At 37.0% G+C, this 21,948-nt stretch overlaps 1 protein-coding gene across 1 annotated transcript in view; it reads left to right on the top strand.

Annotated features, from left to right (window-relative positions):
- The window catches only part of CR1 (complement C3b/C4b receptor 1 (Knops blood group)), a 166,865-nt gene that overhangs the window by 8,655 nt on the left and 136,262 nt on the right, over positions 1 to 21,948 (top strand). Inside the window, exons 5-25 of the mRNA XM_066254496.1 lie at positions 414 to 809; positions 1,758 to 1,934; positions 2,016 to 2,118; positions 2,775 to 2,860; positions 4,019 to 4,408; positions 5,739 to 5,927; positions 6,013 to 6,112; positions 6,346 to 6,428; positions 6,918 to 7,325; positions 7,917 to 8,093; positions 8,172 to 8,262; positions 8,551 to 8,627; positions 14,661 to 15,068; positions 15,398 to 15,586; positions 15,661 to 15,748; positions 16,099 to 16,181; positions 16,663 to 17,055; positions 18,485 to 18,670; positions 19,927 to 20,115; positions 20,768 to 20,791; positions 21,458 to 21,533. Of these exons, the coding sequence (XP_066110593.1) occupies positions 414 to 809; positions 1,758 to 1,934; positions 2,016 to 2,118; positions 2,775 to 2,860; positions 4,019 to 4,408; positions 5,739 to 5,927; positions 6,013 to 6,112; positions 6,346 to 6,428; positions 6,918 to 7,325; positions 7,917 to 8,093; positions 8,172 to 8,262; positions 8,551 to 8,627; positions 14,661 to 15,068; positions 15,398 to 15,586; positions 15,661 to 15,748; positions 16,099 to 16,181; positions 16,663 to 17,055; positions 18,485 to 18,670; positions 19,927 to 20,115; positions 20,768 to 20,791; positions 21,458 to 21,533 (3,913 nt within the window). The remainder of the gene's footprint in view (positions 1 to 413; positions 810 to 1,757; positions 1,935 to 2,015; positions 2,119 to 2,774; positions 2,861 to 4,018; positions 4,409 to 5,738; positions 5,928 to 6,012; positions 6,113 to 6,345; positions 6,429 to 6,917; positions 7,326 to 7,916; positions 8,094 to 8,171; positions 8,263 to 8,550; positions 8,628 to 14,660; positions 15,069 to 15,397; positions 15,587 to 15,660; positions 15,749 to 16,098; positions 16,182 to 16,662; positions 17,056 to 18,484; positions 18,671 to 19,926; positions 20,116 to 20,767; positions 20,792 to 21,457; positions 21,534 to 21,948) is intronic.

The raw sequence follows: 21,948 nt of genomic DNA, 5'->3' as shown, positions 1-21,948 counted from the left end.
CACCACACTTTCCTTTGTTTTCTCTCCTTTGATGATGCTACTTCAGTGTGAAAAAGGACTTAAATCTAAAATATGCCGCAAGGTTACACACTGCAAATTTTATTTTATGCACTGTAGGATATAGTAGGTGCCTCCTATAACTGTTTATCTGTATCCTGGGGATGAGCTCTAGTGACCAGATTATAGTTTTTTGTTGTTGTTTGAGTTTTCATCAGGGATGTTCTCTGCATCTTTCTACCATGCTACTTTTTACTTAGAGCCATGTTTGAGATAAGGATATACAATTTCAATAAAATTAGTTAATTGTAGGCTGAATTGGAGTTCAGTTTGCAATACTGAATACTAAATTTCCATTAGTCTTCCAGAAGCTATAACATATAAATGTCTTGTTTTTCTACCTAACCCCCCAAAAGCTATTCCTTGTAAGTCACCCCCACCCATCTCCAATGGGGACTTTTATAGCAACGATAGAGAGAATTTTAACTATGGAATGGTGGTGACTTATCGGTGCCACGTTGGACAGAATGGGAAAAAGCTGTTTGACCTCGTGGGTGAGAAATCAATATACTGCACCAGCAAAGACAATCAAGTTGGCATCTGGAGCGGCCCTCCTCCTCAGTGTATAAATCTAGTCAAATGCCCAATTCCAAAAGTTGAAAATGGAATTATGGAATCTGGATACAGACGTTCATTTTCCTTAAATGATACTGTGATGTTTAAGTGTAAGCCTGGCTTTACCATGAAAGGCAGCACGAAGGTGTGGTGTCAACCAAACAGTACATGGAATCCACTGCCAATGTGCTTAAAGGGTGAGTTGGGCTGAAAAATTGGTGATCTAAAAATAAAATGAAAGTTCTGGTTGAATATACACATGGTGGCTCTGAAAAGAGGAGAAGTATAATCAATGTGGTTGAGTATTCTGGTTAAAGAATTTGAAAGTGAACTTTGAAAGTAACATTTAAATGTTGAAGAGGTAGGGAATTTAGTATATCCTGGAACATTGTTAGATCTACATTAATGTACAAGAGTTTAGAAAACACTTAAAACTAAATAAATAAATGCAGATAGTACCAGAGCCAATGATTAGAGATTTTTCTAAAACATATATATGATTAAATTTTATTTAAATGAGGATAAAATAAATTTCCAATCCTATTGGCCATGCCAATGGGGGAAATTGGCTGCTATCAGATTTGATTCAAAATACTATAGACATTATACATCTCATATGAAAAAATGTAGCCTTTTTGAAATTATGCTAGAATTAAGATGGAGTATCTCCTACATTGTCTTTCTTCCCTACTCTCATTAAGAAATGTCTGACTTACAAAACCAGGGAAGTTTTGGAGCCCTTCCTACAAGGCTCAGTATCTTCATCAATCTGGTGTGGGGAACAGGAAATATAAGGTAGATATTGGTAGTGAAAATGTATTACCAAAGTTTTCTTTCCTTGACTACAATATTAGAGGATAACCAAGGCCATTTTAGTTAAATAAGTAAAAAGTGAAGAGTAGATGTAATGTCTTCTGGTACAGATCAAGAAAGAGAAAGCAAATGGTTACATGGTTCTTCAGGTCTAAAAAAAAGTAATGTAGGTTAGCTCATTCCATCTCCCTAAAAGAGTCTCTACTTTACAGTTAGGAGAGTTGACATGACCATCTTCATCCCACCCCTGCCAACCCTAAGTTGACTTAAGTTGTAGAGAAGAAAGTTCTTAATTCAGAAATAAAAGGCCTCTGGTCCTGTTCTTTTCTCAGGGTGTCTACCACCTCCACATGTCCACAATGGTAATTATAACCAAATGGATAAGGAATTCTTTGCAATTGGACAGGAAGTGTCCTACAGCTGTGAACCTGGCTACACTCTTATTGGAGCCAACACTATACAGTGTACATCCTTGGGAAACTGGAGCCATATGGCCCCCAAATGTGAAGGTGCCTAAACTCTATTCCATCCTAAGGAAACTCAATTGTTTCCAACCTCTTCATGTGCTAGCCTTGTCTCTTTTTTCCTAGCGAAATCATGTGATGCCATTCCATACCAACTTCTCAACGGTCACATGTTGGCTCCTCCTAATCTCCAGCTTGGGGCAGAGGTTTCTTTTGTTTGTGATGAGGGGTGAGTGAGAGGTGAAAGGGCCTGAACTGAGACCCATGATTTATAGCTAAGCATTGAAAAACATGATCTTTAAAGACACTAATGTTTTTTTCTGTCTCTAAGCCTTTCTCCCCTTTTCTTTATGTTTTATGACTAAGAATTCTGTCATTAACAAAATCTTATTGGTTTTCCTCAATTGTTTGTATTGTGCATGGCCAGCCAAGCCATGGAATGATTGATTTATCAATTGAAAAAGCAAAGTTTGGGGTTAGAAGTTAAGTCTCTTCTTACGGAGAATGAATAAATGATAGGAGTTTAGTAAGAGGAGCTTTTTGGGGTGAGTTTAAGGAACAAGATCTTTGAAACTTTCTTTACTCAATACTGAAGTTTCTTTTTCTTCTGAATGGTTAAGAGAATCTTAATACTTGGGTAAAAAAAGAGAGAAAAAAACAAAAAAATATATATTATCATTAGGATTTTTTCTCTCTGTGCTTTTAGCTGGTCCAATGTCATCACATTGCTAAACTGATTCACAACTAATCTTGACCTTTTTCCTTAAGCATAAAATGCTTTAAAAATGCAGTGAATTATTGCCACATACTTAAGAGACATAATTAATTTCATACCACTGAGAATTGGTCTGTTCTGATGATGATTTGCTACCCTTATTATTTAAGGTACTGGTTAAATGGCACATCTTCTAGTCAGTGTGTCTCAGATGGAATGAGAGTATTCTGGAATAATAAGTTTCCTGTCTGTGAACGTGAGTAGAAAGCAAAATAAGTATGAATCTTGCCTCTTGATTTTTGATGTGTTCTCATGCATTTACCCTTTATAATATCTTATCCACATGTGTACTTTGAATAAGTATATGCTACTCTTCTATATGTTCTAGAAGGCAGATCCAAAATGGGATTTATTCACTTGACTACATATTGTTTTGAGTATTCTATTTATATTGAGATAAAGCTTCCAGAAATTTACCGCCCACTGAAACTGAGTAGCACTGATGTGCTGAAATGGTTTGGTCATGTGTTCTTACACTAGTTCCTCTACTGTTGAGCAACTCTTGGAGCTAAATGGATATCAACCAGCAGTTCTCGAGATTGGCACTTTTCCCTTTGTTCTGAGACTCACTCAGGAAACATGTGCATATACCAATGCAGCTATAAATAATTAACATTAGGGCAAGTAAATAAAGGATATGAGGTCACTATCACAAATCCCTGATCACGTCATGTAGATTTTTCAAAAGGTACATCATGAGAGGATGACAAATGACTGTAGTGAGGTTGAAGTACCTTTAGTGTACTTTCACCACTTATAGCCCCAGTTGGGTGTTCAAAACAGATGTCAAACAATTTGTGCATTCCAGGTATTGTACTTGCCCCTTCCAGGTACTTTTATCTGTCTGGGTTTCTATTACAACCTTATAAAGTAGTTTGATTTATACAGTAGTCCAGGAAACTGAGGCTTAGAGAAGCTGAGAACTTGCCTAAGATCACACGGCTATTGAAGGACAGTGAGGATTTGATACCAGGTATACTGAGCCCTCATTGCATTAGTCCACGGTGCCTCTCCTCACGTGATTAGCATGTTATTAGCATATTATTTTCATGTGCTGTTTGCCTTTTGTTTTATTAAAATCGGTTAGACTCAGAAATATTTAATGAATTCTCTTTTATTGTCATTGTTTGGTGCTTATAAGTCCTATATTGATATGTTTCCTGAGGATCAAGGAAAAGGTAAGAATTTAGGAGCAAGGGGATAAGTAAGGACTGTGAGTAAGAAAAAGCTATACAAATTTCTAAGTCTCTCCTGACAAAGTGACACAACCTATATTTGGACATTTAATCTAAATCTGAGTCTTTTTGTTGTTATAAGCAATGCCATCACATATTTCTTTTTCTAAATTTTTCAGGAATTTCTTGTGAAGCTCCTCCTCCTATCAAAAATGGTCGGAATAGTTATGTCTCTGTCCCAGTAGCTCTTAACACTTTGGTGAGGTACAGTTGTTTTCCTGCCTACCGCATTATTGGAGAAAAAAATCTTTTTTGCATAAGTAAAGACCAAGAGAAAGGAGTCTGGGATAAAGCTGCCCCCACGTGTGAATATTTCAACAAAACTTCTGTGTGCGCTGTGCCCACAGTACCAGGAGCACAGAGAGATAGAAGATCTAGGCCACCATACAGACATGGTGATTCTGTGACATTTACCTGTAATTCCAACTTCACCATGAAAGGAAACAAGACTGTTTGGTGCCAAGCAAATAGGAGATGGGGGCCGACACCACTACCGATCTGTGAGAGCGGTGAGTAAGAAAGAATAGATCTCTGCATTTCTGTGCAGATAATGCTTTGTACAATTTGAAGGAAGAACTATGTCAACATTTGATTGGTGAAGGTGAAGGAGAAAGCATGAGAAAGGATGAAAATTAAGGTGTCTTACTTTTGATTTTTTTTTTGTCACAAACATTAAAAAATATATATCGATATACAAGAATTTTAAAGTGTTAGTGGAAAAAGTAACTGATCATCCCTAATAATTGAATAAGTCTTACAAGATTGGGGGCCAGAGTTTGTTGGTGCTGAGTGAATTGTATGGTTTTAAACTACATGTCTAAGTTAATGTTAAAATGAGAAGAAATATGAGGTCTATTAGCAAAACTATACCTTATGGATTTGAATCTCATCTGTAAATAGCAGCTAACACAGTGTGCCAAAGTGATGTCCTGTTCTATGTGGCCTCTTTAAACACTTTCTGAGTTACCACTCTTTCCACAGTCATCTCCTCAGACGTAATGTTTCTAATCAAATGATTTTAAAAGTAAAAATCACAGTAAGTTCTTCATGTATTTATTTTTCATTTCATTAGTTTTATGTTGTGGCTAAAATCAAAATCTGAATTTCAATCATATAATTACAAGCATGAGCGTATTTGACATTTTACCAAAAAATTAACTCTTTATTTTTTTTGTGAGAACAATATTGATCAATTCTAAATCAACAAATGAGTTGAAAAAACTATTAGGAAAATATTATTTTATCTATGCATTTATAATTAGATATGTAATATTGGATGTAAGGAAGATCAGAAGATAGTCACAAAATGAGGTGACTATATAAAATAATTAAGCCTTTATAAAGATTTAGGTAGGTAGTTCTATATGTATTAACATGGAAAGATATCATAGACAAATTATTAAGAAAAGAAAGAAAAGCATAGAATAATATGTGAGTACACCTATATTCACCCAATATTTATGTATATATGTATCATATACAGGGTCCCACAAAACTATGTTATTCATATCTAGCAGGATAACCTCCTAATAATATGTTTCTTTTGGAGCAGAGAATAGACTAAAGTGTTGGATGAGTATATCTTTGAAAATGAACTGCTTTGGTAATTTAAATTTTTCACAAAAATCATAATATATAACTGAAAAAGGAAAATAATGACTTATTTTTGGTATAAAATGGATATGATTAAACTTTAGTTATTTGATCTTTAAATATCAAGTTGAAAATTGATGATGACTGGTCATGTGTCATTTATTTGGATCCATGTACTATGTGAAAATCTATATTGTGAAGGATGTTTTATGTGATGACCATTTTTTCTAACGTGTATTTGTAAAGATTTCCTCCTGGAGTGTCCATCACTTCCCATGATCTCCAATGGACATCACACGGGAAAGAATGTTGGTGCCTTTGTCCCTGGATTGTTCGTGACTTACAGCTGTGAACCTGGGTATTTGCTTGTTGGAGAAAAGACCATCCGTTGTATGTCTTCAGGAGACTGGAATGCTGCCATTCCAAAATGTGAAGGTGCCCTAAATTGACAATTACTTTACAGAAATTAGGCTATTCTGTTATTTGCCATGCTTTGCCCATCTTTGGCTTGTTTCCTTAGAGATGCGGTGTGAATCTCCAGGACCATTTCACAATGGGGAGATAAAGGGGCCTCCACGCCTTCGGGTTGGTGTAACTGTGAACTTCACCTGTAATGAAGGGTGAGTGTCTTCAGGGCCTATATTTTTAATAGATTTGGCTTATCCATACGTGGCGCGTCCTGGGAAGGCTTCTCTGTGAGGATCTATGAACAGCCTGGGTGAGGTTGTGAGAGAAAAGGCTAATAAGAGTCAATGTACACAAATGTAGTGAAATTGTCTTAGACTTTAGTAAAGATTATTCATTCATTTCACCAACTGCCTGATAGTTCTGAATAACCACGTTCTGTTTCCAGGTATTGGTTACAAGGCCAACCTTCCAGTAAGTGTATAATTGCTGGACAGAGAGCTTTATGGACCAACATGCCAGTATGTAAAGGTAGGTTACACAGCTGTGGTTTGCAACTAGTTCCTTGTCCAAGGCTCAACAGGACATTGAAGTATTTGAACTAAAAGCTTTTGATTCAGTCATTACTATACAGAACCCTATAGAGAAGTTATCTCTCCTAGACATCTTTAAGGGTTATAACTGAAGCATCTTTCAGTTACCACTTTATTCTCTGCTTATTAAAGTAAAACAGGGTTTGTAGGTTTTTCTTTCTCAAAAAGATAAGTATACTTGTAAACCAGGCAATGCACATAAAGGAAATCATACATTCAATAGAAGAAATGCAGGTATCAGCAGAATTAGATATATTCTGGAATAAATCATAATTTTGAACTATATTGCTATTGCTGCCTTGGTTGATTCATTAGAGATTCAAACATCCTGGTCCTTGAGCCCAAGAGGTGAGAGTGGGATAAAGTCTGAAGCTTTCTTAGTTTGCAGTCCAGCTACAACCTCGTCATTTCTCTGCAATTTCTCTAGAAATTCTTTGCCCACCACCACCTCCTATTCTCAGAGGAAGACATACAGGCAACCCTTCAGTGAACGTCCCATACGGAAGCTCAGTCACTTACACTTGTGACCCGGGCCCAGAGGAAGGCTTGAACTTCATCCTGATTGGGGAAAGCACTATCCGTTGTATCACCAACAGTCAGAAGACCGGGACCTGGAGTGGCCCTGCCCCACGCTGCGAACTTTCTGTTTCTGGGATTCAGTGTCTACCTCCCCAGGTCCTAAGAGCCCAAATATTGTCTGGGAGGAAAGATCAATATTCGTCTAATGACACTGTGGTATTTGCTTGCTTGTCTGGCTTCACCTTGAAAGGAAACAAGGGAATACGATGTAATGCCCAAGGCACATGGGAGCCATCCCCACCAGTCTGTGAGAGGGGTGAGTGTTCTGATACCAAGAAAAGGTGGTGCTGTCTCCTCTTTTCAGAGAACTAGAGGATGAGGTTATGAACCTAAGCAGAGCCTTTTCCAGTTTCTAGTCTCCCAATTCTACTGAATATGTACAATGGTTATAAATTATGTAGAAGGCTTTTTTTTAACACTATCCCCACCCTTAGTTCATTCTGTGGGACTGTCCTTGGGGAAAATAACTTTAGGACCACTAAGTTGCCCATTTCTTTAGAGAAAAACATCTTGTGTGTCCTAATACTGTTGCCTAAAGGGAAGTCAGTAATGCCCTCACCCCATGGGTGTGTTGTAATCTGCCATTGAAAGCACACAAGGTGATTCCTTAAGAAAAGAAAAGACAAGAAAGGAAGTAAAGTACTGAGTGAGAAGTGAGCAAAAAACTGCAGCAGCCTGGGTGCAGAAATGAGACAAAGATCGATATCTACTGATCTAAAATTACTCCAAATTGGGCTGCAAGATACCACACAATTGCCGGCAGAGTGAAATTATAGCATTGATGCCAGTTTCTTTGTTTTTCCTGTTACTGTTATTTATATAAGAATTTTTTTTTCTTTCCCTGTAGAGTGTGCAGCCCCTCCTCAAATCCTCAATGGGCAAAAAGAAGACAGATACGGGATTCGCTTTGAGCCTGGAACAGTTATAAAATATAGCTGTGACCCTGGCTATGTGCTGGTGGGAGAAGAATCGATACGCTGTACCTCTGAAGGGGTCTGGGCACCCACTGCCCCCAAATGCAAAGGTGCCAGGCTTTGCTTGCACATATTTAGTGGTTTTGAGATTGCCCTGAGTTGGTTTCTCATCCTTGTCTCTTTTTTAGTGGCGGAGTGTGAACCAGTAGGAAAGCATCTCTATAGAAAACCCCAGGACCAATTTATTAGACCAGATGTTAACTCTTCTTGTGATGAAGGGTGAGTGGGTGCTGGCTCAACCTAACTAGGTCTGGCTTCTCAGGGCACACTGCAAGCTCTTTGTAAGTTTCCCTCAAAGACCCTACCCTGTCACGTGCTCATGGAAGTGTTGATCATGCAATTTTTCCATGCATGGAACTATGCTTGGGCAAGGGAGATGGAGCTGATGCTGGCTACATTATTGTTCCTATTACTTCTTGCCCTGAAAGCAGTGAGTCTGCTTTGAGCCAATAGCTCTTGCTAGGTTAGTGGTCATTAGATTGCAAAATGACATGACTCTACCTCTAGGTCCCGGTTAGGTGGGAGTGTTTATCAGCAATGTCAAGGCACAATTCCTTGGTTCATGGAAATTCGTCTTTGTAAAGGTGAGTAGTAACAAAAATGGAGAACTTAAAATAATGTGAGACTTATGTATGTCCTGGGAAATTTCTATCTTAGGCTATGTAGTGGGAATAAACATATTAGATGCTAATCTGTTCACTTCATCAACAGTTTTGCTGTCTTTCTACTGTCATGTCCATGTCTCTCTACTTCAAAGCACAGAAACTACTTAATTTAAATGTATTCAGTAGCCCTGGCTGTTTGTCTCAGTGGTAGAGCATTGGTCCGGCATGTAGTTTTCCTGGGTTGATTCCTAGTGGGATCACATAGGAGAAGTGACTATCTGCTTCTTCACCCCTCCCCCTCCCACTTCTCTCTCTCACTCTCTCTTTCTCTCTCTTTCTCTTCTTCTCCAGCAGCCATGGCTTGATTGATTCTAGCTTGTTGGCCAGGCAATGAGGATAGCTCCATGCCGCCTTCCAGTTCAGGGGCTACAAACAGCTTGGTTGCCAGCCACCCCAGAAGGGCAGAGCATCGGCTCCACCCGGGGATTGCTAGGTGGATCCCAGTCTAGGCACATATAGGAATCTGTCTCTCTATCTCCCCTCCTCTCACTTGGAAAAGAAAAAAAAAATATGTATTCAGTTACTGATTCTCTTTTGTGATTTAGCAATATAAGATGATGTAAACAGTGAGGGAACTCTGTGTTTTAGTGGAGAAAAAGGCAATTGATGTGTGATCTGAACTCATATTCTGTATCTGTTGCTTCATATGATCTTGGTTGATTGATGTAACTTTTCTGAAACTCTAGCCACTCATCTGTAAAGTCAGCATAAGACTGCAGAGTTCAGAGTTATTATCATTAAATGATACCACACCTACTTTGTAAGTGAGAAAATTGTCAAAAAGTAGATGCTCACTCAACAATAAATATTCTTGGCTAAACTATCATATAAACTTCAGCACAGAAATAGTACTGAAAAAAATTAATTTTTAATTCTATGCCCCTGTGCTTTTTATTCACCTATTATTTTTTATTTATTAGAAAACCAATCCCAATTTTGTTACTAATTAACTATTGGTCTTTACTAACTCACAATATGATTTTTTTTATTGTTAATAGCAATTTTATTTTCACGGGTGCAAAAAAAAATCATGATAACTGTACGACGCATTTCCCCCTAAATTTACAATGGAGGTTATACATAAATTATATAGATCACAAATTTTCTATTTTATACTATTTAGAACAAAATTATTTTGATAAATATGTCAAGAGGACAACATAGGTTCTTAATGGATGGCTGATTCCAAATATGCAAAATATAGCTTCTGATTTTGAGCATGGTGCTTTTAAAATTCTCAACATGCATTAATATATTCTAGTTTTAGGGAAAGTATTATACACGGCCTTATCTTGCACTTAGGGAGAAGCCCAAACAATATGATATTGATGTATATATCTATGGGTTTTTTATTTTTATTTATTTTAAAGAGAAAGAAATGGGAAAAGAGAAAGAGAGAAAACTTTCAATTTGTTGTTTTACTTACTTACACATTCACTACTGTTTATATATGCCCCGGCTGGGATCAAACCTGCACTCTTAGCATATCGGGATGACGCTCTAACCTACTGAGCTTACTGGTCAGAGCCTAAATGTTCACTTTTTTTTTTCATTTCCAACTTTAAGAATTTTATTTTTAATGGGGCGACATCAATAAATCAGGATACATATATTCAAAGAAAACAACTCCAGGTTATCTTGTCATTTACTTATGTTGCATACCCATCACCCAAAGTCAGATTGTCCTCTGTCACCTTCTATCTAGTTTTCTTTGTGCCCCTCCCCCTCCCCCTCTCCCTCTCCCTCTCCCCCCTCCCCCCATCACCACCACACTCTTATCAATGTCTCTTAATTTCACTTTTATTCCACCTACGTATGGAATAATGCAGTTCCTGTTTTTTTCTGATTTACTTATTTCACTTCGTATAATGTTATCAAGATCCCACCATTTTGCTGTAAATGATCCGATGTCATCATTTCTTATGGCTGAGTAGTATTCCATAGTGTATATGTGCCACATCTTCTTTATCCAGTCATCTATTGACAGGCTTTTTGGTTGTTTCCATGTCCTGGCCACTATGGACAATGCTGCAATGAACATGGGGCTGCATGTGTCTTTATGTATCAATGTTTCCGAGTTTTTGGGGTATATACCCAGTAGAGGGATTGCTGGGTCATAAGGTAGTTCTATTTTCAGTTTTTTGAGGAACCACCATACTTTCTTCTATAATGGTTGTACTACTTTACATTCCCACCAACAGTGAATGAGGGTTCCTTTTTCTCCACAGCCTCTCCAACATTTGCTATTACCTGTCTTGTTAATAATAGCTAACCTAACAGGTGTGAGGTGGTATCTCAATGCAGTTTTGATTTGCATTTCTCTAATAACTAAAGAAGCTGAGCATCTTTTCATATATCTGTTGGCCATTTGTATTTCTTCCTGGGAGAAGTGTCTGTTCATGTCCTCTTCCCATTTTTTTATTGGATTGTTTGTTTGTTTTTGAGTTTTATGAGTTTTTTGTATATTTTGGATATTAGGCCCTTATCTGAGCTGTTGTTTGAAAATATCATTTCCCATTTAGTTGTCTGTCTGTTTATTTTGTTATCAGTTTCTCTTGCTGAGCAAAAACTTCTTAGTCTGATGTAGTCCCATTCATTAATTTTTGCCTTAACTTCTCTTGCCATTGGAGTCACATTCATAAAATGTTCTTTAAAACCCAGGTCCATGAGTTTAGTACCTATGTCTTCTTCTATGTACTTAATTGTTTCAGGTCTTATGTTCAAATCTTTGATCCATTTTGAGTTAATTTTAGTACAGGGGGACAGACTGTAGTCCAGTTTCATTCTTTTGCATGTGGCTTTCCAGTTTTCCCAGCACCATTTATTGAAGAGGCTTTCTTTTCTCCATTGTGTGTGTTGGCCCCTTTATAAAAAATAATTTGACTATATATATGTGGTTTTATTTCTGGGTTTTCTATTCTGTTCCATTGGTCTGAGTGTCTGTTTTTCTGCCAATACCATGCTGTTTTGATTGTTGTGGCCCTATAATATAGTTTGAAGTCAGGTATTGTAATGCCCCCAGCTTCATTCTTTTTCTTTAGGATTGCTTTGGCTATTCGGGGTTTTTTATAGTTCCATATAAATCTGATGATTTTTTGCTCTATTTCTTTAAAAAATGTCATTGGAATTTTGATGGAAATTGCGTTAAATTTATATATTGCTTTGGGTAATATGGCCATATCGATTATATTTATTCTTCCTAACCAAGAACAAGGTATATTCTTCCATCTCATTATATCTTTTTCGATTTCCCTTAACAATGGTTTATAGTTTTCATTATATAAGTCCTTTACATTCTTTGTTTGTTTATTCCTAAGTATTTTATTTTTTTTGTTGCAATCGTGAAGGGGATTATTCTTTTGAGTTCATTCTCAATTGTTTCATTGTTGGCATATAGAAAGGCTATTGACTTCTGTATGTTAATTTTGTATCCTGCAACCTTGCTGTATTGGCTTATTGTTTCTAGTAGTCTTTTTGTGGATTCTTTGGGGTTTTCGATGTATAGGATCATATCATCTGCAAAAAGTGATACCTTTACTTCTTCTTTTCCGATATGGATGCCTTTTATTTCTTTGTCTCGTCTGATTGCTCTGGCTAGAACCTCTAGTACCATATTAAATAAGAGTGGAGAGAGTGGACAACCCTGTCTTGTTCCTGATTTAAGGGGGAAAGCCTTCAGTTTAGTGCCATTTAATATGATGTTAGCTGATGGTTTATCATATATGGCCTTTATCATGTTGAGATATTTTCCTTCTATACCCATTTTGTTGAGAGTCTTAAACATAAAATTGTGTTGTATTTTATCGAAAGCCTTTTCTGCGTCTATTGATAAGATCATGTGGTTTTTGTTCTTTGTTTTGTTGATATGGTGTATTACGTTAACTGTTTTACATATGTTGAACCATCCTTGAGATTCTGGGATGAATCCCACTTAATCATGATGTATTATCTTTTTAACATGTTGTTGTATTCAGTTTGCTAGTATTTTGTTTAGTATTTTAGCATCTGTATTCATTAGAGATATTGGTCTGTAGTTTTCTTTTTTTTTGTGCCGTCCTTGCCTGGTTTTGGTATGAGGGTTGTGTTGGCCTCATAAAATGTGTTTGGAAGTATTGCTTCTTCTTCAATTTTTTGGAAGACTTTCGGTAGAATAGGAACCAAGTCTTCTTTGAATGTTTGATAAAATTCGCTGGTATAGCCGTCAGGGCCTGGATTTTTATTTTTGGGGAGGTTTTTAATGGTTTTTTCTATTTCTTCTCTACTAATAGGTCTGTTTAGGCTTTCTGCTTCTTCTTGACTCAGTCTAGGAAGGTTGTATTGTTCTAGAAATTTATCCATTTCTTCTAGGTTTTTGAATTTAGTGGCATAAAGTTTTTCATAGTATTCTATAATAATTCTTTGTATATCTACGGTGTCTGTGGTGATTTCTCCTCTTTCATTTTGGATTTTGTTTATATGAGTTCTTTCTCTTTTTTCCTTGGTAAGTCTTGCCAAGGGTTTGTCAATTTTGTTGATCTTTTCAAAGAACCAGCTCCTTGTTCTATTAATTTTTTCTATAGTTTTTCTGTTCTCTATTTCATTTATTTCTGCTCTGATTTTTATTATCTCCTTTCTTCGGCTGGTTTTGGGTTGTCTTTGTTCTTCTTTTTCTAGTTCCTTAAGGTGTAAAGTTAAATGGTTCACTTGGGCTCTCTCTTGTTTGTTCATATATGCCTGAAGTGATATGAACTTCCCTCTTATCACTGCTTTTGCTGCATCCCATAGATTCTGATATGTCGTATTGTCATTTTCATTAGTCTGTATATATCTTTTGATCTCTGCACTTATTTCTTCTTTGACCCATTCATTTTTTAAAAGTATGTTGTTTAGTTTCCACATTTTTGTGGGATTTTTTCCCTCTCTTTTTGCAGTTGAATTCTAGTTTCAAGGCTTTATGATCATATATGCTTGGTACAACTTCGATTTTTCTGAATTTGCTGATGTTGTTTTTGTGGCCCAACATATGGTCAATTCTTGAGAATGATCCATGTACACTGGAGAAAAATGTATACTCAGTCACTTTGGGATGAAATGTCCTGTAGATGTCTATCATATTCAGGTGCTCTAGTGTTTTGTTTAAGGCCACTATATCTTTGTTGATTCTCTGTTTGGATGACCGATCTAGAGCTGTCAGCAGTGTATTGAGGTCTCCAAGTATGATTGTATTTTTGTCAGTTTTTGTTTTAAGGTCAATACGTAGCTGTCTTATATATTTTGGTGCTCCTTGGTTTGGTGCATATATATTAAGAATTGTTATGTCTTCTTGATTCAGTGTCCCCTTAGCCATTATGAAATGCCCATTTTTGTCTCTGAGTACTTTTGCTGTCTTGTAGTCAGCATTATTAGATATGAGTATTGCTATGCCTGCTTGTTTTTGGATGTTATTTGCTTAGAGTATTATTTTCCAGCCTTTCACTTTGAATTTGTTTTTATCCTTGTTTCTTAGATGAGTTTCCTGTAGGCAGCATACAGTTGGATTTTTCTTTTTTAATCCATTCTGCTACTCTGTTGCTATCTTTTTTATCTCATGTGCTTCTGTGGTGGTTTTTTTCAATGGTAGTTACCTTTAAGTAATGAAAAGGGTTCCTACCCTGTTCATTGTAGTGCACTATTTTGTGAGTACTTTTGCACTCCATCGTCCTTTGTTACTGTTAATCTCCATCCTCTCCCCTCCTTTTTTTTTGTTGTTGTCACAGTTTAAATAAATGTTCACTTTTAGTAAAGAATTTCCATTACAAAAATCTTTCCTGTGAAACCTGTTTAAACACATGAGTTTTGGTATATCTTATATCATCGAAACTTACCCATATCCTCCAGGAAATGTGATAACAACAGGTTCATAACCATCTTCATGTCTCTTCTTTGGTGTCTAACAGTGAAGTAGAATTATGTAATCACTTCTCACCTCTCCAGAAATCACCTGCCCACCGCCCCCTGTTATCTACAATGGGACACACACAGGGAGTTCATTAGAAGATGTTCCATATGGAACCATAGTCACTTATACATGTAACCCTGGGCCAGAGAAAGGAGTACAATTCAACCTCATTGGGGAGCGCACCATCCGTTGTACAGACAACAATCAAGAGAGAGGCATTTGGAGCGGCCCTGCTCCTCTCTGCAAACTTTCCCTCCCTGCTGTTCAGTGCTCACATGTGCATGTTGAAAATGGATACAAGATATTAGGCAAGGAAGCCCCATATTTCTACAACGACAGTGTGACATTCAAGTGTGATGATGGATTTACTTTGCGAGGCAGCAGTCAGATTCGTTGCAAAGACAATAACATCTGGGATCCTGAAATACCAGTTTGTGAAAAAGGTAAAAACCCAATGGGAAAAACATATGGTATTTACTTTATTATTCTTATCTTTATTACCACCCTAAACTAGAGTCAAGAAAAATGTCAGTGGGCACAGATTATTAGCCCATTTCTTCCATCTGTAACAGACTATTTTGTGTGTTGCTTATGTTCTTTATGTAAATGCCTCTTGTATCCAGATTATACTCTTTAGATAATGAAAGCTAGATGTCTAGAATTAGAGCTTTATGACCATTGGCTTAAATGTTTAAGATTGTCTGTTGTCAAATTTTGTACACTTAATGTTCTTGAGTATTAATTCCTCTTTTGTTGGTATTTATGTGGGGAGTTTTCTCTTCAGGCTGTCAGCCACCCTCTGGGCTCCACCACGGTCAGCACACAGGTGGAAATAGGGTCCTCTTTGTCTCTGGGATGACTGTAGACTACACCTGTGACCCTGGCTACTTGCTTGTGGGAAACAAATCCATTCACTGTATGCCTTCAGGAAATTGGAGTCCTTTTGCCCCTCGGTGTGAAGGTACTTTCAGTTCCAGAGTTACCTTCCTCTTTGATATCAGGCGTGTATAAGTAATTCCAACTTCACTCCTCTAGAAGTACCATGTCAGTCTGTGAGAGAAAATGTTCAAGAGCTTCCAGTTGACGCACAAGTGAATGCATTTAATACATCGTGTCAGGATGGGTGAGTATGAGATGATCCATTTAGAGGGGGGCTCCACTTTGTTCTGTGCATTAATTCTACCCTAGCTTGTCTTGCTGACTTTCTTTAGAGGTTCTTCATTGCCACACTTACTGAGAATATGAGATTCCAAAGTTGAAGTAGCATCTCTGACATTTTAGTTCTTTCTTGACATGGAAATAGTTTTGCTGTAATCAACTGTGAATCTAAAGTAGCTGTTATATGTGGAGGTCAAGGGTTTTAATTCTTCTCTACTGAAGTACTTAAGTGTTCTCCTGAATTTGTGGCGTGAGGAGGCTAGTTTTCAGAGGTATGATATTAGTTAGAAGAAATGTGTTATAATCTCTTTCTAGGTACGAGCTGAGTGGGCACACTTATCGCGAGTGTGAAGATTCTGAGAATGGGGTTTGGTTCCAAAAGATTCCACTCTGTAAAGGTAGGATAAAAATTAAAGTTATCAGTTAGGTTGTAGGGGTTTAGAGGAGGAAGGCCACTCAGGAACAAATCTAAAACTACCTCAATAGTCTATTTGTACTAGCTCAGTGTACCTAAGATTAGAAATATCTTTCACTGTTTGTCAGCACTGTCATTTGGGAATCAAAGTTGTCAAATAGGAACTGAATATTTCCCATACATCTGCTAAGGCTAAAGATTAATATATACTGTATATATAGTTTATACTTTTAGTTTATGGCATATAGTTGTATTCCTTTCTTATTTACTGTATTTTTACATTTTGAATGATTATGTATTACTCAAACAATCAGAAATATTAGTATAACTGTTTTAAAGAAAACATAAGACAGTTGGTAATTTAAATAATTTTACTGTTATGGCATAGTTTTATTTGTATCTGAATGAGGATTGTCCATGTTGGTATAAAAGCTGAAGTAGAATTTCCTAAATCTCTTCTACAGCTATTTACTGCCAACCTCTACCAATGATAAACAATGGCAGGCACACGGGTGTGATGGCAAAACAGTTTCTTTATGGAACTGAAATCTCTTATGAATGTGACCAAGGATTCTCTCTTCGGGGAGAGAAAAATATACGATGCATAAGTGACTCCAAAGGACATGGATCATGGAGTGGACCTCCCCCACAGTGCTTAAAACCTCTTCCTGTGACCCACTGCCCTAACCCAGAAGTCAGACATGGATACAAGCTAAATAAAACCCGTTCATCGTATTTCCACAATGATGTTGTACATGTTGCCTGCAACCCTGGCTTCATAATGAATGGCAGTGACTTGATTAAGTGTCATACTAATAACAAATGGGTGCCGGGTGTACCAACTTGTATCAAAATGGGTAAGTTATTTTCAGAAATTAACTAAAAGATTTTGCTCAGAATAAAGAAAAGTCTTTTTGAATATGCACTTGCCATCGGCCTAAGCCCAGGCAACTATATTGTTTTACATGATACCTGCTTTATCTTCTCACAGGATTCTTTTCCCGCATTTTCCTTTCTATATGGTTGAGCAAAAGTACATGAAAGGCTAATGGTTAACTTCTAAATTGATGATGTCTACAAATATTATTATTTTCATTAAATTAGAATAATAAAAATGCACCTACCTTACTTGGGAGCAAATGTTGCCAGTTATATCACTTGATAACCTGATATGTAATACCAGCCAGAAAGAGACTGTGGGTGTTCTGAGGGGTGAACCTGGCCTTCAGACCTATTGAATTGTCTTTCTTGTAATGTTAATCATTTTTTAGTTTCATTCATGTTAGTGACTGGGTGGATCTCTACAACAGAGGCTGGCAATTACTGTCCCAAGAACTTAATTCAAGCCAGAACTGTTCTTTTTGGCCAATACAATAGTCTCATTTTAAGTGAAACCCATGTCCACAGCCCAAAATAACTATTGAACCTGTGCTTCTGTGAGGGCTCTCTTTGAGTTCCTGCATGGCAGCAGTTGCTTGAATTGGGCTTTGGCTGTCATTTTCAGAAGGGCAGGTTTCTCTCCTTTGCTATATGTGGTGGATCCACTTCCTCGCTACTGCGAACATTTAAGTGTGTGACCCTTAGACTATAGCCTTTCTACTATTTAAAGGGAAAAGGAAGGCCCTGGCTGGTTGGCTCAGTGGTAGAGTGTCGGCCTGACATGCAGGAGTCCCGGCTTCGATTCCCGGCCAGGGCACACAGGAGAAGTGCCCATCTGTTTCTCCACCCCTCCCTCTCTCCTTCCTCTCTCTCTCTCTCTCTCTCTCTCCTCCCCTCCCGCAGCCAAGGCTCCATTGGAGCAAAGTTGGCCGGGGCGCTGAGAATGGCTCTGTGGCCTCTGCATCAGGTGCTAGAATTGCTCTGGTAGCAACAGAGAGATGCCCCGGAGGGGCAGAGCATCACCCCCTGGTGGGTGTGCCGGATGGATCCCGGTCTGGCGCATGCAGGAGTCTGTCTGTCGGCCTCCCCATTTCTGGCTTCGGAAAAATACAAAAAAAAAAAAAAAAAAAAGGAAGAATACTTTGGGCTAAGAGATTATAATCATGGGTTGCAACCACTGATGTTTCATTATCTTACTTTTGACATTTTTCTTCAAATCATACACAACATATGTGGGCAGTGCAAATCTCTGTCCAGTGCTGCTTGGTTTAGCTGATATGGATGTTACCAGGTTCTAATTTGTTGGCTTGTTGCCTGCCTCCCTTCTGTATGGCTATCACCTGCAGATAGTGTTGGCTATGTGTTCCTCGGTGGTAAATTAAAGATCATTTTTTATCGGTATTTAAGCTTTTGTAGGATGTCAAACTCCATTGAAGATCCCCAATGGGAATCACACTGGTGGCGATATAGCTCGATTTTCTCCTGGAACGTCAATCCTGTACAGCTGTGACCAAGGCTACCTGCTGGTGGGAGACGCACTCCTTCACTGCACACATGAGGGAACCTGGAGCCAACCTGAACCATACTGTAAAGGTGCGTTATCTATTTTTTTTTATTTTAAATCAAATTTGCCCCAAACAGATATGTTCATTTAGTTACTTTCAAACTTAAAATTGCCAAATAAATGTCTTCATTAATAGATTAATTAATCTAAATACCAAAAATAAGAAAAGTGACTTAAGGTGTAGTCTATCTGATGAATGATCATTTATGTAGACATTGAAATATAGAAAATTGAAATGCTTACATAAATTAAACAACCAAAGTGTAAATTGAAATTACGCTGTGATTACAGTTATAATAAGTATGTGTATCACAAAATGCTAATGAAAAAGCACATTGGTTTTTTTCAGTGTATTTCTTCTGATTATGGATATATTTTTATAAAAGTTTCAGAGTGTCATTTTTAATAGCCATATGGAATATGATAAGTGAGTTAATATGTAATATTTGTTGAGAACTTTCTGCTGTATATCTGATACAGTGCATAGCATTATGCTTGCATTGTCTTCTTTAAAAATTTTTATTTAGAAAATTAAATTTAATGGGGTGACATTGATCAATAAGAGTACATAGGTTTCAGGTAAACATTTCTATAGCATTTGAACTGCTAACTATGCTATATACCTATCACCCAAAGTCAAATCATTTCCATCACTGTATATTTTGTATATTTGTCTCTTTCTCCTTCACCCCCCAAAAAAAAGTCAAAAACAGTGGTACATAAGGACAAAGACATATGCACCCCCATGTTCATCACAGCATTATTCATTCACTCTTTATAAGAACCATAAGAAGTTGGTGCCATTATTATTTCTATATTATGAGGAAGTCTCAGTAGGATGAAGAGATTTGTAAATTTTCCCAGGCCACACATTTGAAAGTTGCAAAGTCAGTATTTAAAACCAGAATCACACTGTATTGACTCCTATACTGAAGAAAAGAAAGAAGAAAGGAGGAAGCATGCTAGTATATGAAGAACTGGAGAGTAAAAGTCGATGCTGATCAAACAGTTAATTCACATTTCTTACCCATTTAGGCCTCACAATTTCTCTAGCATGCCATTAAAATGAACAATCTATCCATTTAAAAACTAAAGCACAAAGAAAGAAAATAATCTGTCTTAAATTACCTGGAGGTTATTGAGATGGACATTGACTCTTCCTAGGTTTTTATTTTGGTATTTCAATGAGGCTACTTTTACTGAGAATGAACTAATTTGGTTTCATAAACCTTTTCATTAAAAGCAGTATCTACTTCATTGGTGAATTCGATTCCTATGATTTCAGAGATAAACTGTAGCTCCCCAGAGTATCTGAATGGAATCCAGAAGGGGCTGGAGTCTGGGAAAAATTATCAGTATGGAGCAGTTGTTAATTTGGAGTGTGAAGATGGATATACCCTGGAAGGCAGTCCCCAGAGCCAGTGCCAGGAGGATCACCAGTGGAACCCTCCCCTGGCTGTTTGCAAATCACAAGGTAAGTGTAAGGGCTTTGCTGGTTCTTGTCTCACTGGAGAGAAGAGAGTGATGGGTATCGCTCAGGGTTAAGGATTCCTGGGTTTTAAATTGACATAGCATATAACCAGTGGTATAGTAATAGATATATTTGAAGTGATTATCTATTCTAGAAAAATCAACACTTCCCAAGGATGAGGGAAGTAAAGAAAGAAAGTAGAGGAACACTAGCTTAAAAGGTACAAAACTAACCACCTTACATTTTGTAAGGAGTTGCTGCTGAGCCTTCCCTTATTGCTGAATCTTAATTTATAAATGCTTACCAGTTTGACAGGGACCTCAAAAAATATCTTAAACAACCCATTGTAACAGTTATTTGCATTCGAACCTGAGAAATTTCTGATCATACTGATTATATTAGTTTTTTAGTTGGTGAACTACCCGAACTTACTACATTAAAGTGAAAAAAAAATTTAAGCCCAATGAGTTGTTATATATATAATTAAGTAAGGGTGGATAGAATTAGGTTCCAATCCATCTTTTTAAGTAGACTTGGAGAGACAGGAGTGTTAACTTAGAGACAGTGCTAGCTCCCAGGGCACTGCCATGGGACTTTGGACTATACTGAATTATGCAACTGGACTAATATGTTTATGATTTTGGATTCTCCTTAGGCTCACTTGCTCCTCTTTTTGGTGGTAAGTTCTTTTTAAATACTTAAAAATATTTTAATAATATTTTATAAACATTTATATAAAATTGGAGGTTTTATATCTTGCCTGAGTGTTACTAATCTTTTTCTCTTTCACTCATAAGAAATTATCATTTTTGGTGTTTTAAGGAACTTTTTATGTGCCCTTTACATTACAAACTGTCACTTTTAGATAGAGTTGAATACATAATTTGAACAATGAGCTATTTGCAGATTCTACACTGAAAGTTTAGTTTACATTACTCTTGGTCTTTGACGTGATTTGGCAGTATAAGAATAGGCTGACTTATTCTACAGTAGAAAAACATATTTCACAAATGAAAGTTAAATATTGTTATACAAAGTCATGGGATCCTGATGTGCTCCTAATTCTACACCAATGACTAGGATATTACTAATAAAACTAGAAAGAACAGAGAAGTCCTACAGAACTTAACCTGGTAGTCAAATGCTTGGCGTGAACTCGGTTGAGCCAGAAAAACCTGAGGCTCAAGTATAATTATTTAGGAATTCTATATTTATATGGCTCAGAAAGGAAAAGTATGACAGTAACCTACCATATTCTCCCCCACGAGGAACAGGCCCCACAATCACTTCAAAACGATGTAGGTCACGTTTTCTGGCCTGTGAAACTTGCTCTTTTGTTTTCTAGGTCTTTCTGTAGGTGTCTTAGTTCTTATCTTTTTGATTGGTGTCACCTTACTCCTGCTATTAAAACACAGAGAACGGTAAGTCAATGCATGCATGACCATTATTCACTGAAGGTTTCAGCTTCTTGCCTGAAACTAAACAAAGAAGCACAGTCACATGAAAGGAATATGAAAATGTGAGAGCTGGAATATGGTATTTTAGGCCATCTACAGGAAGCCCAACTGTAAGGTCTTAAAAAGATATTGAGCACTTATTTAAATGATGTATATTCAGATGACATATTATAAAAATTCTAGAAAAGAGAAAAAACATCCTAGTAGTAACATCTGCAGAGATTTTGGTATAGTCCTGTATAAACTTATTCTTATATTCTTTTTTTCTTTTCATTTTTTAAACTGAAAATTTGGCATTATTGTCTCCTGCCTTATTATTTTTCATTTTGCACATGTACATATTTTTGTGTGTTTAAATCATGCTTTCTTTTTAATTACA

The sequence above is a fragment of the Saccopteryx bilineata genome, chromosome 2, assembly GCF_036850765.1.
Source record: "Saccopteryx bilineata isolate mSacBil1 chromosome 2, mSacBil1_pri_phased_curated, whole genome shotgun sequence".
NCBI lineage: Eukaryota > Metazoa > Chordata > Mammalia > Chiroptera > Emballonuridae > Saccopteryx > Saccopteryx bilineata.
The sequence above is the reverse complement of the archived record's forward strand: the minus strand, read 5'-3'. Positions and strand labels throughout refer to the sequence as shown.